Source organism: Dromaius novaehollandiae, chromosome 1 (assembly GCF_036370855.1).
Source record: "Dromaius novaehollandiae isolate bDroNov1 chromosome 1, bDroNov1.hap1, whole genome shotgun sequence".
In the NCBI taxonomy this organism is placed as follows: Eukaryota; Metazoa; Chordata; class Aves; order Casuariiformes; family Dromaiidae; genus Dromaius; species Dromaius novaehollandiae.
In genome coordinates, this window is record NC_088098.1 from 134,353,543 (window position 1) to 134,372,756 (window position 19,214).

General features: G+C 40.2%; 1 protein-coding gene across 5 annotated transcripts in view; it reads left to right on the forward strand.

Moving 5' to 3' along the window:
* SH3KBP1 (SH3 domain containing kinase binding protein 1) overlaps positions 1 to 19,214 on the forward strand; it is a 235,112-nt gene that overhangs the window by 73,117 nt on the left and 142,781 nt on the right. For all 5 annotated transcript variants that reach the window (XM_026120727.2, XM_064499178.1, XM_064499185.1 and 2 more), the window contains one exon: positions 6,604 to 6,727. In XM_026120727.2, the coding sequence (XP_025976512.2) occupies positions 6,604 to 6,727 (124 nt within the window). The remainder of the gene's footprint in view (positions 1 to 6,603; positions 6,728 to 19,214) is intronic.

Genomic DNA, 19,214 nt, shown 5'->3' on the forward strand with positions numbered 1-19,214 from the left:
GAATTACAAGATTCTTGACAATAGGTAAGTTACGTCTGTGTCTCAGCACATTTATAATTATCCAATAACTCTTAACTACTTTTAGTGAAAATACCACAGGAAATGGCTTAGGAGAACTAAGGCATTGCACAAAGGTACTCTGCAGCAGCCTTACATTTTGAGATTTCAATATAAATAGGTAGTTGAATTCATGCATTGTGGCAGGCAATGTTTGCAGGAAGTCATGGTTGCAGTTGTCTCTCTTGAAATATAAAGTATGTTTTTTGAGAGAAGAGATTAAAAAAAGCTTTCTAAAAATCTCACATACTGTATCTCAGAGGGTTTAAAGTGCTTCTCACAATTCCCTTGTCTTCTTTTGATAATTAATGTTGCCTGACTTCCCTTTAGGCTGCATATGATTCTGGATTCTTATTACTGCTCCCATATTTGGCTTCAGGCAATGTACAGGCTGAAGATTTTTTGAGTTGTGAAAAGCCTCATTATTTCACAACTTAAAAAAAATCTCTTTCAATATGCTTGTGTTTTGTTTTCAAAAAGCTTAAAGTTATTTTCATTAACCCTCTGCCCTGTAGAATACCCTTCCTTTTGCACATGGAAGCCTTAGATAAATGATCATGGAGTCTGGTGGTGATTTTTACATAAATTTTCACAGCTCCAAACAACTAGGAGGGATGAAATGTTGGCTGGAACATTTCATCTCTGCATCAGCACAAAACAGCATTTCACCACATTTATTATCATGGAAGGGTTGCAGCAATTTCCTCAAATGTTTTTAGTTGAGTTTCCTGTAAAGATCAGAACTGCTAGAGTTTAAAAAAAAAAAAAAAAAAAAAAAAAAAAGCTTGAAATGTTCATACTGTGAAAATGGCAGAAGTTCTTGTGTTTTCTTTCAGCCTTGGTAACAAATATTAACTGTAACTTTTGTTCTTCTCTCCCTGTCTTGAAAAGGCAGGAAGACTGTCACATCTATGAGGAATAGTTCTTGAAAGACGTAAGGAAAGATGAAAGATGCTTAACCTCTAGATCTTAAATGTTGAAAAAGCCATTTAAAAGGGTATAGATGCACCTGAATATGATGAATTGTGCTGTATGATGGAGTTTTAGCGCTATGTAATTTTTTATTTGGTAGTTAATATTTCTTAGTATTCTACAACTCACAAGCTTACTGGGGTTGTCTTAAAAATTTCTGTGGCTCATAGTGCTGTGTGGGGTAGGATTAAGGAAGATTCAAATAAAATCCTCTCAAGTATTGTCTAGTATTTGTGTTTTGTTGGGTAGATAGTATTTTAAAGCTTGCTAGAAGAAAATCATCTTTTCGTTGTGGTTTGGCCATTGGTATCTATATGGTTGAAACGTGCTTACCAAAAAATGCAAATACCTAATTAAGTAAATGGGAGAGTAGGTATTAAAAGGGTGTGCAAAGGATGAGGGCCTTCCGAGTGCTCTAAAATATGTCTACATTCCCAGATTATAATTAAAATTGTAAAGTCCACAATGATTTTTTTCAGGTAGAGGATCTTCTCTTCCCAGTAAGAACTGAGTATCATTTTGGAGTCACTTTGAAATCCCATATACAGAGGAGATGGAGACTGTCTTAAAATTTATAGCCTTGGAGGGCCTGGTTTAGATTTAGTGGTTGAAATGTGAGGTCATTTAGTTAAGGGGTTCCCAAGAGACAGCCCCTTGAAAATGAGCTGCTCATAACCTTTGTGTGGGCTAGGGAAAAATAAAGCATTCTGATCCATGAAATTTATACCAGACACTGCCTCGAAATCAAATATCAAATGGTACCAAAGATAAGTTTAGAGGTATTTTTGAAGCTGTTAGCACTATGAAAGCGTACCGCTTTATAGGTAGGCTGGGTGAGTGAGACAGCTGGTGATTCTGCAGAAACGTCTCAGCGACTGAAAAACGAGTGGGATGTTTGTGGTGGCACGAAGACGCAAGTGCTGCCCTCAGGAACCCTCTGAGTCCCTTCCTCCTGAAGGTCTGCCCTCTGTGTGGGTCGGGGCTTTCCGTGGACACTTGTCTTGTGGGCTCAGGGAAGGGCTGTCTAGATCTTCATGTCTGGTCCGTAACTGCTGCAATTTCATGCCTTTCTTGTGGCCTAGTGTCCCCACAGGGATTCCTGGTAAAGGTGCCCCTGCGTGTCCTTTGGAGGAGATGCTGCACGCCACGATATCCCTCGGTAGCTGCACAGTCTCCCTTGTCCTACTCAGAGGCAGAGTGGCCCATAGCGAGTGGTGGCTGGATCTAATCAGGGCATGAGTATGTTTGGTATCTTCTAACCACTGTCAGAAACCAGCGCAAGAATACTAATCAGGAGGTGCACTGAAGTCCTTGCTGGGCAGACAGCTAATTCTAGGTTGATGCTTGCAGTATTTTAGAACAGTATAATGTAGTAAAGGTCCTTATTTTTCTTGCTTCTCCTCCATTTTCATATACAAGCTCCTTTTTCAAGAAGTAGCAATCCCTGTACTCACGATTGGGTTATTCGTTTCTGTTTGTCCTGCATTAGGATTTTAAATCCAGCTGTTCTTGAACCACCCAAGGCAGACTGGGATGTTCCCAGCTTTCATCTGTTCTATGTGAAAGCTGGGTTTCTACTTCTTCATGCACTTGGAATTTCTGCTTTACGAGAAGTAATGTGCACAAACTCTAACCTTAAACCGGAACCAGAAGTGAATTTTGTCATACATTGTAAGAAAGTTCCCAAAAGCTGCCTTTGGTACTTGTGGCTTTGGAAGCTGATTTGTCTCCTCTTTTTGCTCACCTGGCAGGCTTCTGCTCTCCGCCTTCCTTTGAGTCCAGGATGAATGGGTTATGCAGAGAGATGTATATAACTATTACCAATGTTGGAGCACCTAGCTTTCAGGGCTGTTGCCTGTTAGGAACAGCCTGTGGCCGGGGTGGTTTGCTGAACCATGCACATGCGTTGGCTCAGAGAGGGCTAGGCAATGCGGGCTATAGCTGTGCCAGGGGACAGGTTAACAATGAAACGATATGGACAGGGCTGGTGTCCTGGCTCTGTTTGGGCCATAGCTATGGAGAAAAAAAAAGAAGTCCTAAAATCTTAAGTTCCTGAAGGGTAAACAATATAGAAGAGAAGACAGTGCTGAGGCAGAAGGGACATGGACGCAGGGTGTAATGTTGGTAGTAATGTTTGCTGCAGGCTACTGCAGTGAGGCTGCTCAAGGTGATGTTTGTTTTGTTTTGGTTTTCCTTGTTTTTAAGTCTTATGCTATAGACCAAGACCAGGAGCTGAAAAGGTGCCTTAGTGGCTTAATGCTGGCACAACTTTTCTACTGCTGAATGCATGCTGAGCCCCTTAGATAAAGGCTTTGCACAGGATATTTCTAAATACATTTCTGATAAGATTTTAGCTTAGTAAAGCTGGTTTGGCTTTCACTTGATTTCTTTTTCATTATTTAGAGAATTTTCTACTCTGACTGTAAATTTCTTCCTGGATCTGTAATTTCATGCTGCTGGGGTTAGAGCTCAAATGTCATGTTATTGTGGGCTGTGAAAAATAAAGACTTTTCTCATGAGCAGCAGAAGAAACACTGATGAAAGGTACACTAAACCAACACTGGAAAGGAAGACAGATTAAATCCTTAGAAGATTTCAGGATTTGGGTTGCTGCAAAGTGCTCCATCTTCTGTATCAGTTTCAGCTTAGTGAACACTCAGCATGTGTCTCTGGTATTCATGGGAAAAAGACAGACAAGAAAGGAAGTGTAGGTCTTCCCATCCTATGACCAAACGTCGATTTTTTCAGAGCTAGCTTGTTGTACCCCTGTGGGGGGTTTTTCAGGAGCAAAACAGTGCTTCCTCAAAAGCTGTGAGCAATGGCAAAGGCACAAGAGTTATTCATCTGCAGACCTGAGGGTATAACACTGCTTTCTCTTAGAGCCAAAAGTTTTCTCTGTCACTTTTGAATTTGTAAATAAAACTTTTAAAATAAAAAATATTATACTCTCATTTCAAAGTTTGTGAGTTGAACATTTAGTTTCATGCTGACAGAAAGAGTGGAAAATATTTCACTAATGACACACAGGAAACAACTTCTGGCAATGTGGGGTCATCTGTAGACTGTGTCTTGTGGTCCTGTTTGCAAGAGAGAGCGTTTCTGACACACACTTTCCATTTAAACTGTACATAATTTTTTTAATATACTGTAAAATTGTCACCTGGCTGCAAAATAAATTTAAAGCTTAAATACAACAAGCTTTAGGTGAATTCATTTATTCTATTAATTTTTAAGGCTGAAAAAAGCCTCTTGGAATAATATATGTCTGTTTTTTAAAAAGTGAGGTAACATTTTTTTCTAAGTGCAAGCAGTGTTCTTAAATTATATTGTGTTTCACTTTTAGACAAGAAGGGTGTGCAACATTTCTTCTTCTAACAATAGCAATATCTGTCATGGAGATGTATGTACCTCTCATGGAGGTATTCATTCACATATGTAGTTCAGTTATGATACCTACCATGATGAGTTGGATTTTAGATGTTATTTTACCTGTGCGATGGCAGTAGATAGACTATTCATTGTATCTTGGGTAGACAGCTGTCTATAAAACTCTTACATCTATTAATGGAATACTGATACATGGTAAATGCGTTGTGCAGATATAGAAGACTTAATATTGTGTACATAATAGTTCAGCTTTGAAATACCAATTGAAGAGCGGATATAAAAGGTTAGAAAACATTATGAAATTCAGTTTTACAATGGAGCCTGTAGATTAAAATGTCATTTGAAAAATCTTGTTTTACAGGACATTGCTTGGAAACTTTCAACAGAAATTTGCTTTCTATGGTTCACAGCGTTCATGGCTAATATGCTGAGAACCTAAATAAGATCTGTGGTATTTCTCCTGTACAGAGCAGTGCTGTGTGCTGGTGGGAGGCTGGAGGTTGCTGCTGCACTGGGATATAGATGAGGGCAGCGACCATGTATAAGTTGGAAAGTGTGTGTGTGTGGGGAGGGGGCGGGAGGTATAAAGGTTGTTTTTTGCCAGGGGAAGAGATTATTCAGGGCTTTCACCTATCCCTGATGCCTGCGAAATTTAGGATTAGAGTCTCATCCAGTCTGCAGAAGACACCGAACTGGGGAGCCCAGTTGTCATGTTTGAAGGCAGGGCTGCCATTCAGAGGGACCTCCACAGGAACCTTACGAAATTCAGCAAGGACAAATGCCAGTTCCTGCCCCTGGGAAGGAGGAATGAACCCCAGATAGCGATGCAGGTTGGGGGCTGGAGCACTTGACTTGTGAGAAGATGCCAAGGGAGCTGGGCTTGCTCAGCCTGGGAAGGAGGCAGCTTCAGGGGGTCCGTCTGGTACTGACAAGGAGGTTGTCAAGAAGGCAGAACCAGGCTCTTCACAGTGGTGCATGGTGGGAGGACAGGAGAGAGCAGATATAAAGTGAAATGAGAGATTCAGGCTGAGTATGAGATAAAACTTTTTCACTTTAAAGGCAATCCAGCAGTGGAGCGGACTGCCCTGCGAGATTGTCTCGTCTCTGTCCTTGGAGGTTTTCAGGACCCAAGTGGACACGGCCCTGAGCAGCCTGCTCTGACCTCAGAGCTGGCCCTGCTTTGGGCAGGAGGTGGAGGAGAGACCTCCTGAGGTCCCTCCCAGCCTGAATGATTCTGTGGTCCTCACCTAGGACACAGCTTGGAGACAAAAGCTAACTTTCTTTCTTCGCCGTGTATCTTGTGGAAGACTATGGGCAAATGGCCTGGCCTCCTTAGTGCTGTAGCAGCTCCCTGTCTATAAAGTGGAGGCAGTGCTTCCTGGCTATCTCGGTGTTTCAGGATAAGACAAGAAAGGCTATTATATGTTTGATGTTTTGGCAAACTAGGTGCAGACAATGAAGAAAGAGATGTTTAAAGTCTGCCTAGGAGGCTGGTAGAGAGGTATTGTGCATGTTCAGTTGCACTGGCTGCAAAGTCTTGGGAAGCTGTTTTCTGTGGGTTTACTTTCATGAAACTTCACTCCACCATATACTTTTCTCTGTGTGCTGCCAAAAAGGCAATCACCTTAAAAGGTAGTCAGTTGCAAAATGTGTTAGTGCTAACAACAGCTATGACAGCAGGCTCTATATGCTTCTGCCAATTATGGTAACATTTGTCATATTTTCCTATTTAATATTTTTTCTGCCTGCTATGGCTGTTGTTTCTGTGGGCAGCAGATGTAGCTGCCTTTACAAAGGGAAGACTGAACCTGATTCTCCCTTGTGTGTCAAATGTACGACTTATTGATGGATAAACTGAGAATTTTTTTTTTCTTTTCACCATTCAGCTTTGGTGATCTTTAGTAAGATTTTTGCAAACCTGTCTTACAATTTTCAGGCATAAATGAGGGATTAACATCTTCTAAAAAGGAAAGAAAGTATTGGTTAGAAGAGTTACTGAAAGTGATTTTTGTTTTGTGGCATTTCTACTTATAAAGATATCTTTGGGATAGCATTAGCATAGGCAGTGGTGTATACACAGAAGTTTTAAGAAATTGTGGGAGCTTGAGATTTAGAATATTTTGTGATACCTTTTATTCATGATTTCTTCTTTTTCTTCTCCCTCTTTATCTGCCTTTTCTTATGCAGGAAATAAAGAAGGACATGAAGAAAGAAAATATTGCCAACAAACCACCAGAGAAGCCTATAAATGAAGTTTCCAATGGAAGCCCTTTACTGTTGTCTGAGACAATTATTAGGACCAACAAAAAAGGTATAGTATATAGAAGCTTAAACACAGATGAAATTCATACCTTGAAAAGAATGAAATGTAAACTTTCATTGTTTCTGGAACTCAAGCTAGAATGTATTTAACTGTAAAAGCACAGCAAGAATATAAAAAAGTCTTACTCTTTTCTTAGACCAGCATACAGATGCCTGTATTATGTCTAATATTTCCACTTTAATTTGCTCAAGCATCTCTTTCTTGTTAAAGCGATCCTTGCTCGATGCATTTAATTAAGGAGATATGTATATGCAGATTACTAAAGCTTATCAAAGTAAAGAACTGACAGCTTTGCATATATGGAGCTTTCTGCACAGTGATGTCAGTACACATTCATTCATTCATGTTCTATCCCAGGCAGAAGCTGTTTACTGGCAGTGAACAACAACAAAAAAAGGTGGAAAACATAATGCTTATAGTGTTAGTTTCTTCGGAAATGTGTAGCATTGTATCATATTTCAGATTGGACTGTGTACTCTTCATGTCTGGCTTGACTCCCAAGGCAGATTCCTATGTATGGCTTTGATTTGCTAAAATGGAAGCCTCCAAATCTTCTGTCTACTTTCCTACCTTCCAATCCCGCTCTCAGAAATATCAGACAAAAAAAAAGATCTCCCTATAACAGCTAACGAGCCAGATTTGTCTTTAGGGTATGTTTATATGACTCTGTGTGTAAGAGATGGTCTTTATTTTTCCTGGAGAATTCACAGAGCAATTTCTTGCTTGCTGTCTTTTTACAGAACAATCAGCTGTCATTAATCATTACTGTAATGTAATTTCCATTTTGGTGCATCTTCTATACTGTTAAGGCTATGCATATGGAAATTGCCTCTTAAATATTACTAGTGAATATTGCATTTGAGCTGGCAGTTTGACTAGAGGTCTTAGACCTAAGGTTTGCAATTGCAGGTTAGGAAGATTCAATAATTTCTGAAAAATGTAAGACTTCCTTTAAAATGCAGGGGGAGTAATCTCCATCTCTCTTGCTAGGAATTCTCTGAAACAAAGATTGGAAATAAATCCCAGACAGCCTTGTCTTTTGAGCCTGCAGTGTCATCCTGAATCTGGAGAGATGTCCAACACTTCTGCTTTGGGTCATAGGTTTTTCAAGCAACAGCAGAATTAAATTACCAAGAATGATTCTTTTTCATGGCTGCTATACGGAACCGTATGAGTAGTTGTGAAATTATCTAGGGACTGAGTGTGTTCCATATTGCTTCAGCTGCTATGTGGAGAAGGCTAATAGCTGTGGCAGACGCAGAGATTTGGTTCATTCACAAGGGAATAACACTCCAAAAATTATACTTACAGCAGAGCCTTTCTCCTCCTCTTTCTTCCCCATATCTCAGAGGCTTTGAAGGATTGAGAAGAAAAAGGAAGTTCTTTTTCTCTCTGTAGCTTGAGAAGATGAAGCTCCATGTTTATTGAAAAAGCAAACAAAGACCATCATGAAGATTTGTAGCTTGAGGAAGGGATCAGGCTTGTAGATAGCAGATCTCATATTAAGATGTTGCTGCATTGGATTTCATTGGTGGGCACTGCACTTCTCATGGCTACCTCTGCAGTGTCAGGATTGGTAAATCTTTCAGTTTGCCTGCTACTTCATGGCTATTTCCGTCGCTGCAGAGCAAGCAGTTGCACCCTGCCTGCCTTACTCTGCTCTGCAGCAGTAGCTGAGGATGCACAGAGTGTAGCAAGGCCACGAGAACTGTGGTGCTGAGAACCTTCCCCTCTTTTTCTTTGGGGTCAGTTTGAGCACAGCACCAGAGTGGCTTTGTTTAAGTGAGGACAGCTAAGCCCACAACTACTGTTGTGCTCAGGAATGAAGAGTCTGCCAATAGCTGCATGGGAAGGGAGAGGGCAAATCGCCTTGTGGAGATAGAATTGCAGTATTGTACTGAAGAGTGAGCCCTAAATGCCACAGGGATCCTTTTTCTCGAATATTCTTGTGCTGGAATTTGTTGTTAAAACCTGTTTTATGTGTTTAGTGATTGGCAAATGCAACCTGATCAGAAAGACAGTACTGTATTCCTTCATGTTAGGAAACGAAGTTGAAAGGAATACATTCTAAAGGTCTTCAGGTCCTGTTCACCAATGAAAACAGTAGTCAGCGTTAGTAAAAACCTTTTTTTTTTTAAAGTGATTTATTTGCTTGGGCTGTGTAGTTTTACTGTTTGGAACTTTAGAGCAGGTATAGTGTGTGACCTGGGAGTAAGTGTTCTGCAGTGATACCTTGTTTCTTCTACCAAGGTGATATTGGGTACTTTTTTAGTACTATGGTATACATTGCATAGTGTGCTACTTTAACTGGCTTGGCATAATACAAGTGGCAGCAGCCTGCAGGCATTTAAATTTTGAGTAGAAGAATCTTAGACTCCTGGGCTTTGGCTTTTGAAGAGTTATATGTGATACCTGTTTTTCCTTGAGGAATATCACTGAGTGTCCAACAGTGCTATTCAAGGAAAATAGCTAAATTATTTGTAAGAAACATCTCAATAGCTAAGAGAAAAGGAATGAATTTCTGAATAAAAAGGGTATTGTGGATCCAACTCTATATCTTGTTTCTTCATCCTAATTATTTCTGAACAATGTGTTACAATTAAGGGATCTTATGATAAAACCAGGGTAAAATTGAAATACATCTTGTAATGGTTTGTTTCATCAAATAAGTAGTGGGCACTACTTCTGGGGATTACAGATGTAATCTAGGAACAATTTAAAGTCGGCCCAGTGCCACAGTAGTAGCCTACCAGTATTAGTATTTCCCTAATGTACTTACTGAGGGTGACTATTGATTTCGGTAGTATTAGTTGTAGGTTACCATCCATGAATCACTCATAGAGACCAGAAAAGCAGAAGGGTAGGGTTTTGTCTGCTTTTCACTGAGGACACTGAAACAAGAGTATCTTTGATCCTTTAATGTTTCTCACTGCCATTACATATATAAGTAACCTAAGAGAAGCACATAATAGAAGTGGTTGCTGTAGTGGACATAATACAGAAAATTGTGTTATGCTTGGCCTTGACATATTTCTGAGAGTTAATATTTTCAGGGATTTCTTCTCTTTTACAGCTTTGCAAATATGATCGAGAAGTTAGAGCTGCACAGAAGAAATAATGGGCTCTGTTTTCTACATCTGCCACAGAGTTGCTGTGTAACTCTGGTTAAATTACTTGAACTCTGGCCAAATTAGCACATTTTAGTTTGCAGGTTTAGGTATCTTAATGCATATTTATTTTCCAGATGTGCAGAATTTTTTTCTGATTTTCTGCAGTAGCATATCCAAAATTATTCATAACTTCCAAAAATTTCAGGTATTTCTGACTCAGGCTGCCAAGTCAAAACCTGGGTTGAACCTGCCTCAAAGACGCTGAGATCTGTTGTAATCATATGTGGTAGCGATTGCAATTAACATCTAGAAATTGGAACATTTTAATGTAGTGTTCCAGTGAGTTCACACTACACCTCTGAGAAGCTCAAGAAAGAACTATTTCCTTCAGTATCGTGATGAGGTTAGTGAAACATGGTCTTCCTTGTGTTTTCCTTGACGTTCTCAGGGAAGCAGCAGCTCTAGGCTAAATTTGACAGGTGCTTCAGGTATAGCATTGTCAACCCCTGTCTAAGCAAAACGGCCAAGGCGCTGAATGAAATCTCTGAAACTATATGAATGTCAGCCATTCAGGTTGTCTTGTATGGGCTGTGCCAGAACTTGAGAGGAATCATTCTTTTATTACCTCCTACAGTTCATATGTCAAGAAAATCTTTTCCTGGCCAAATATGGGCCATTTAGTACATCTTTTCCCTACTCCAGAATTTGTACTTGGCATATAGAACTGTTGTTCTTAATTTTGTGCAGACTGTTTTTAAAGATAAAACAAAACAAAAAAAACCCTTGATTCTGATTAGAATTAGCATTGTTGAACCCCATTAGTAGCAGGTTGGGAAAACCTTTATTTTCCCTGAGAGCATTTTAAGATGGGTTAAAAAGTCAAATTGTTGTCGCTATTATTATTTAATATTGTAGGAGAATTGCAGTCTGGTCTTGGAACAGGAAAACATTGAAAGGTATCTTTTTTTTAAATGCTTTTCCAACATGGTGAAATTCCATCTTTTCCAAGTTAACTTTTGAAATCTAAAAACAGGTCCAAACTTGTGTAACTATTCCAGATCTGTCATAAATTAAACATACAATCTTTATCCAGGTATAAAGATACATAATAGAAACATGTATGTATTGAGCTTAACTGTTTAATAGCAATGGCTTATTTTATGAGAGTTTTTTTCTGATTTTTTAAGAATTCTGTATGCCTTCATTATGCTATCTTGTGTATCAGGGAACAGGAGCCCACTTGCATAGGCTACATTGCAGGACTGGAGTTAATAAGCTACATGTTGTAAGTAAACTAACAACAATTGTTATACAAGTGAAAATATTTGAGGAAAAAAATACATTTCCTTGCCAGATGTATTTGTTTTATATAAACTGTAAATGAAGTCTACACTGAGGCTATTCAAGCCAGAAAATCTGGAACAGCTCATCTTGTTTTACATGCTCTTAATCAGAGCCAAACATCGAAAGCAAGGAAATGCTTTTTCTAGTTCTCTTGAGAATTATTTATTTTACTGTCCACTCTACATTTAAATAATAAAGAGAATTTGCCTTCTTTCCTAAAAGATGGAATTTTGTAAATGTAGATTGACAGTATAATAGGTTTACGTTATGGATAAAATAACAAGAGTCTGTTGCATGCAAAACTGAGATTTAAATCTATTTCTGTAAGTTAGAGAAATGGGAAAAGCATTTTGCAAGTAAAATACTTCATCATCTGGTTCAACAGTTGTATGATTTTAAATTATTTGGATACAAAAAGACACTCCATTTATTAAAAAGACAAGCTGATGGAGATTTGGCTGTGTGAGTTTTGTATGTTTTTAAGTGTGGTGTGTAATCTAGGATCCTGGTCACATTTTTCAACACAAAGGCCAACCTCAAGATTTCTTTCATAAAATGGTGCGGTAGTAAAGCTCAGGCAAACGACTGCCGTCGTCATGTGCCAGTCATGTGTTTGATGAAGTGTCTGAACCTCCAGTGTGGTCAACTTTGTTTTTCCTTTCAAACATAGGAAGCTAGAAGGCATTAATCTGTCTTTTGGTTGGATTGTCTTCCTGCTGTTTATATATCCAGGCCTTCTCCACAGACAGGCTTTAGTGTTCCCTTGCAAATACTGCCAACTTCAGAGAAATCGTAACAAGCATGAAAAAAAAAATCCTTTTGGTTTTTAAGTTCAGCTAATTGGTGTATAATCAGCATACAGTTTACACAAATATGCATAAGAATATACTTCTCAGCCTATTAAGGTTAAAATGTGCATACAACATATGACAAACACAAAATGAGGCATAAGAAATTAATCACATAGGAAACTCGTATTCAGCAAAATATTTATTCTTTGAGTTTAAATATCATATCTGCATATGTATAAGCAGTCTCAGATATTACATGTTTCCTTTAAAAGTACTGTTTCTTGAAAATAAATAGTTGCGTAATCTTTACCCTTAGGTAAGCAACACTGCACAGAAGGGCACTATTTTCAATTCAGAGACGAAGGAAAAGCTGCCAGTGTGCACTGGACCTGTGGGTGGTAGCTAGAAAGGGGGGGGGGGGGAGAGAGAGAGGGAGAGGGGGACAGAGAGAGAGATATCTGCAGCAGATTAGGCAAGACTTTTGGCTTGTTCTGGAGACAGGCGAGAAGGGCTCCATTCCATGCTAGGTGCAAGATCTCTATTTGGTAAAGTTCCCTTTTGATTATCCAGAACAGCATTACCTTCAGGGGTGTAATGAGTCTCAGGGTGTTTTGTTTGTATTGTTTCATAAAACACAACCTGTAGATGATGCATGTAAAAACGGTGGTTCTCTAGCATTTTGGTTTCCTGCTTTTTTCCTTCTGATGTAAATAATTCTCAATAGTAAAAGTGCAAGGGAGATGTGCTAAGTGTGTGTGGAATATAGCTAATTTCAGAGCTGATGAGTAAGATGCTTTCAGAGGAGGGATTCTTGTCTGATATGTGAACAGCCCTCCTTGTATCATAGGGCTATGCTTTTGGATTCAATATACTTATTTTATAGTAAGGGGAAATGGTTGCACTGCCTGTCTTGTGCCATAAAATGAGTTTAGTGGGTTGTATGTGTGTGGTTTTCTTCTTTTTTTTTCGTAGCTGTAACTGTACTGTGAAATCTGCCTAAAATAGCTTTATTCTGTAGAACAGCGATACAGAGATAGGTGTTATCATTGTTCTGTTTTTTTAGATTAGTCTGTTGACCACTGACATGCTCGATTCTTTCGTTTAATTTGTCTGGAACTGAGATCTCAACGCTGTCCTCTTGACAACAGTGAAAAAGGGTGTTCGTTCCTTTTCAAGCTAGTCATGTTGCCAAGTCCTGTTTAAATAGTGCCTTTTCGTGTTTAAAATCTGAATTTTTCTGTCTTGATCATTTGCTACCCTGATTTTCAGTTATAGTCTCAATTATCAATCCAGATTCCAGCAGCTTATTCCAGTGAAATTGTTTCTTTTCCTGTCATTCAACACGCTGTGCCCCACAGAGTCACAGAGCGGCTGAGGCTGGAAGGCAGCACTAGAGACAATCTAGTCCAGCCCTTGGCTCAAGCAGGGTCACCTAGAGCAGTCAGGTTTTGAGTATCTCCAAAGGTGGAGACTCCACAACGTTTCTTGGCAACCTGCTTGAGTGCTGGATCACCCTCACTGTAAAAATAAATAAATGAATAAAAAATAAATAAATAAAGTTTTCTTATGTCTTATGGATGACACAGGATCTGTCCATTCTTCCTCAGGCCCTGACACCATCTTCTTTTTATCCTAAGTGCCTGCCCTTTCTTCTTTTCAGTTACTCCTTCGCAGTCCTCTGCCGAACGCACAAATGCTGAGCCCTGACGTAGGTTTTATAGTGTGGCATCGTTAGACCCAAGCACCGATGTGGGACCCTAGTGAGCACCGTAAGGCTCTGTGCAGGAACAGGGCAGTAGAAATTCCTCTTGCCTTGAATTCTCCTTCCAAATTAGCGCTATCTCCTGGATGTTTTTTGTATGCTTAGGTGCCAGTCTTCTTGGGTGGGAGGACCTTTAGTGCTATTTGTGTAAAAACTTAGCTCTAGAGCTCTGGGAATCCCGTGTATGGATCATAGTCGCAACTGCTGTAAAAACACCGAACAACAATGCAGTCTGTGCACCAAAGTGCTTACTATATGCATATAGATAGATACAGATAGATATAGATAAATATTTGAGAAACAAGGTAACAGACGACTTAAAAAAAGTGGGGGGGAGGGGAGAATACAAGGAAAAATACATTATTTGGCATGACTGCCAAGAGTCTATTTTCAGGTTTCTTACACATAGAGGACACTTAATGAAAGATTTAAAACTGCATCTGTTTTTGGAAACTGGGAGGGCGGCATGGAGAAAATCATGATGGTGTTCGGTTTAAAATTTAACAGAGGCTGGTACTGTGGGCTGAGAAGAGGCAGAAGATGACCTTTTCATGCAGAGTCTGCAGAGGTTTTGGGGACAGAGCTGCAGGAGAGGGATTGCGGACAGGGATTGTGAGCAGCTTAGAGGGAGGGAGGTGGCTATGGAGGCAAAGGAGGCAACGAGTTAAGTTTGTTGTTTTTTAAAATAAATCCACAAGGCGTATTTGTACTAGTGGAAGTCATGGGGTAGGGCTACAGGGACAGGTGAACGAACAAGCAGAAGAAAGCAGCTATTGAAGGGCCAGGATTCCTCTGATAAACAGGAACAGTGCAGATGTCTGTCTTGAGTGTTGGCAGCAGAACAGTCTTGATTCAGGGAATTTCACTTGATTTATTGCCGATTAACGTAAACTTTTAGTTACTGATTCGGGTATTGATAGACAAGGAAGATATAAGCCATTACACAAACACTTAGGGAAACGCCTTACCTCCTCCCTTCCCCAGGCTTAACCTGCGCCGAGTAACACTCCTCCCTCCTTCGGAGTCTCCACTCCCCTTGGTTTCGCTGCCCTGCCCGCGTGTTACTCTCCCTCCCTTTGGCGAGGTGGTGAGCAGCACAGGAGGTTGGGATAGGCACACAATGGCCTTTGCTGCTCCCTGCCTCGCACTCTTCGCTGCTGCTCCGGCTTGGGTGCCTTATGGCCACAGTCCCTTCAGGGGTGTCCCTGCCCTGGCGTGGGTTCCCCCACAGCTGCAGTCTCCTCAGAGGTGTCCCTCCTTTGTCTGCTTTTTGTGTCTCCTCATGTCTTTCCCCAAATATGTCTGAGCAGAGGTGCCACATGCTCTTCTGAGTGGCTGAAGTCTTGGTGCATGTTGGGCTGTTTTTACCTGTTGCAGATCTGGCTGGAAGTGGCTGTAAGCAGCACAGGGCAGTTCACAACCTCCTCTCAAACAGCAGCACTGCCCTACCAAAACTCTGCCGTTTATGCCCAGTACACCCAGCTACTCACGTTAGGCTCCCAGTGCATGGCCACTAGAGGGTAACAGGCTCTAATCTTGCCCTAAAGGACACACCTAAATTGAGTGAAATGAGTCATACTCTGAAAGCAGCAGTCCTCTTCGACCTAAAGAGAACGCAGCATAGCTTGCTTGTATAGAAGCGCTGAAGTTGCATAGAGCGAGTCCCACTCCTAAATCTGTGTCCGTGACAAGAGGAGAGCTCAGAGAGGACTACAGACTGTGGGCATGAGAAGAATCTTGAAGTTATTCTGCAGTTTTCTCCTGAAAGAGACAGAGAGAGAAGCAGGGAAAATGAACTCTGGGGAATGAGCTGGGATTGTAGGAGTGAGATACAGGTAGCTGGGGAAGAGTAGTAGTATTTAGCTTGGAGTATGGCACACCAGAAGGAAGATAAACAAATCTATAGTGGAAGAGAGCCTAGTAGTAGGATTTCTTGGAGAGGTTCTGCAATAAATACAGGAGTAGTAGTTGAGAAGGCAATGACCTAGCTGAGTACATCTTAGGACAGTAAGAATCAGGCTTTGCTAGGTACAGGAGCATAAGCAACAGGGAAGATTTCATTTCAGCGGCTGTGGAAAAATACTGGAAAAGCAATTGCTGGGTTATGTGTAAAATACGTTTTAGTGCGCACACTGCTGGATTTGATGCATGATACAATCTTTAGTGAACTTTTAAACAATCAGTGGGGAATTACCTATCCTGGAAAAAATGCCTCCTCTTGCAATATATCACATGGATTTACCAAGTTTCTGTAGCTATTGATCATAGGTACTTACAATCAAAGATCTGTATTGCCACTGTGGAGACTTTTTTCTTGGTTGTTGGCAGAGGAAATGATGACTATTAATTTAAGATGCCTGAAATTTAATGAGCAGAGTCTGAGCCAGAGAGACTGAGTGACTTGTAGAGGATTGCCTGAAATACCTATCATGGAGTAGAGTATTAAACATCTCTTAAGGTCAAGGCTTTTTCTCTCCAAAATACAAACTTCCTCTCAGACTCTCACACTCAGAAATGTCAGATCACAGGCCTTGGTGACTGTATGCTTTTAAGAAATGTGTATGGCAAGTATGTTTGTAGCCAGGCAAACTGTTTCGGGCCTTTATACTAAAGAGTAAGAAGTCGTCTCCAGCTCACAGACTGAAAAACAGAAACAGAGGGTCCACAGGCTTCTCTTAAAGGTGCAGGGTTTTTTTTTTGGTTTGTTTGTTTGTTTGGTTGTTTTTTTTAACAAGTAATTTATGTAAATAGCTGAAAAATGCTGCAGTGGAAAGAACAGTCAACAGAGTTTCTTTTTAGCAAACAGTTACAAGTTTTTGTTCAATCAGAGGATTTTTTGCCTTTCTAAAAGCTTTGTGGATGTTTTACATCTCATATATGAAATGAAATCAGATATATCTTCTAACAGTTGTATTAGAATTTGATAATCCACTTTTATCACAAAATATGATAATTGTCCAATAGGTACTAGTCAAGAGTGAATATGTTATGCTGGTTTCAAATTCAGGTGCAAAAGGATTTGCTTTTAGGAGTTATCTTGAAATCTCCTTTAATACAAACCAAAAACAATAAAATCAAAAAGATTTTAGAAAAGATTAATATTTATCCCTGAAGCTAGTTTATTTATTTCATAACCAGAAGAGAATATGGTCATTCTTCTTACTTAAAATATATATTGTTCCTCTTGCTGAGAAATGTCATCTCATGTGCTAGATTGAGAGTTTAATAACCTCTCCCCACAATTGGGGCAAAATTCTTCCCCGTGCAGTGTCCAGCAATTGATTTCATGTATTTCAGTATGCAGTATCTCTTCTGCTGAAGCCTTTTTTTGTGTTGTTTTTTGATGTTTCCCCCCCCCCCTTTTGTTTAACAATCTGTACGTTAGCAAGTGTATTTAATACAAAGAGCTTAATAGTATAAGTAGATGTAGCTCATTGGTAGCTCCTGAATGAGGTCAGGCATGACAGTGATTAACCAGTCTGTATGACAGGGGATTTAGTGTAGTTGATCACCAACACCCTTCTTTTAAGAATACTTCAGTTTTTATTAAAACCATTTCAGACACAGTGGCCAATTAAATAGATCAAAACCAAAACTACTGAATGTTTCATGGGTATAGCAATACTACTGACTAGCTTCTCCTTCATTTAACTCCATTCATTCTACATTAATGATAATCCCAGAATATATATCTTTGGTATGTGAATGAATTGTCTAAGTTGAGTTTTTGGTGAACCTTTTGAGGTTTCATTGCTATTGCCGTTTGGCTTGGTGACCAAATTTGTTTTACTTTGAGCTTCATGCTCTCCTTTTTGGAGCACTGATGACTTTAGATGTATTTTAGTTTTCCAAGACTTCTGCATTTGAAGTTTTCTTGCAGGTAACCCACTGGACAGGCTTTGCTTACCTAGCCTCCCCTACAGCAGCAACACCCACAAGAAACCTGAAATTTATGGATGTGAAAAACTTGTCTTGGTCAGCCCAGGTAAAATTCATATTTTACTCAATATAGGGACATTTTCCTTGGAAAGGAGTAGGCACTTTTTGTGTGTGCAAAACCCACAGTCTATTCACTAAGGTAGAGAAGACAAAAGTAAGGGTTTTTCTGGAGTGTCTTTGGTGGTAGATACTGGTTGAGGACTTCTGGTATATGGAGACACATAAGGTATGCATACTGTTGGTCTGTGTAATCTCCTGTGAGAACCTACGTAGTAGTAGCGAATGCTGCTTGGAGTCTAGTTAGGAGGTAGTAGAAAAAAAGGGAGACTCTAAGCTCAGTCTTTGAAATACATCATTTGACTGACCTGTACTTTTAACACTTTTGCTTCCTTAAGATGGCAGCTTTTTGCTCTGAGAGTCAGACATCTGAGCTTTTTCCATTTTGCTGGTCGTGATAAACTGTGTTAGACTTTTCCAAGGGGATGGCTAAAGTTGAAACCTGTTGAGGATGGACCAGAAACTCTTTAGGAGTGTGTACACATGCATGCATACTAGAGCTGTTCTTATTGGAGTAAATTGCAAAAACAGATATCTGAAGCTTCCTCTTATCTTAAAATTAAGTTTCCCCATCACAAAAGAGACTGTGTTTATTTTGTCACAAACTTGCTTAGAGAAGTGTCTCCCTGCTGCCAGCAGTTCACTCCTTATCTCTGCTTTCAGGTAAGTTACTTGGCACCTCACAAGGCCCAGCGTCTCTGGGTTCAGTCCATTACCTTCTGCCTCCTGGCTCTGGCAGTCTGTGCCTTTCTCCCTTAGTCTTTCACCCAGATGTAGAGGGATTTTACACGAACAGCATGGCAACCTTGATTTGAAAATTTACAGACCAACCTTTCTTCCCCTGCCCTTTCTCCCAGCTTTGTGTGTTTAAGACATGGCAGAAGACAAGCAGCACGGCTCACAGGAAGCTGAGGCTTGGAATGAATCATTGAGGGTCGCTGTAAATTTCCCTGTGACTAAGAGCATCTCAGCTCAGTTGTGACAGAAAAGAGTCAGACTTCCTATTTATTCTGTGTTAGAGACGATGGAGCAAGACAGCAATGCAGGAAATGCTCCCACTAACTATAAAACATGACCCTATTGGGAATGAAAATTGGGGTCGAGAGAGGATACTTCAGCTGTGCAAGCTAGTATCTTTTCATGAGCTCTGAAACGTTGCTGAGGTGCTGTAAGCTGGGTCAAGAACGCATGTCTTTCCTGGAGTTGAACTTGATGAAAATGTGTTAGGTTAAATATGCCCATCCAAGCATCCCCTCAGACTGACAGTCAGGTCCCTAGCTCAGTGCTGCTTACCTTTGCTTGCACAGAACATAGCTGGAGTGGTGCGTTCATCACTTCTGTGGGGACAGGGAGCCACTGGTAATCTTCCTCGCTGTGCTGGAATGAGGGTTGTGCAGCTGTCAGCATCCTCTTCCCAATCGCCTGTAGGTAGTGATAAGAGCCAGTCATATTATGGTGAGTTATGGCTCTAA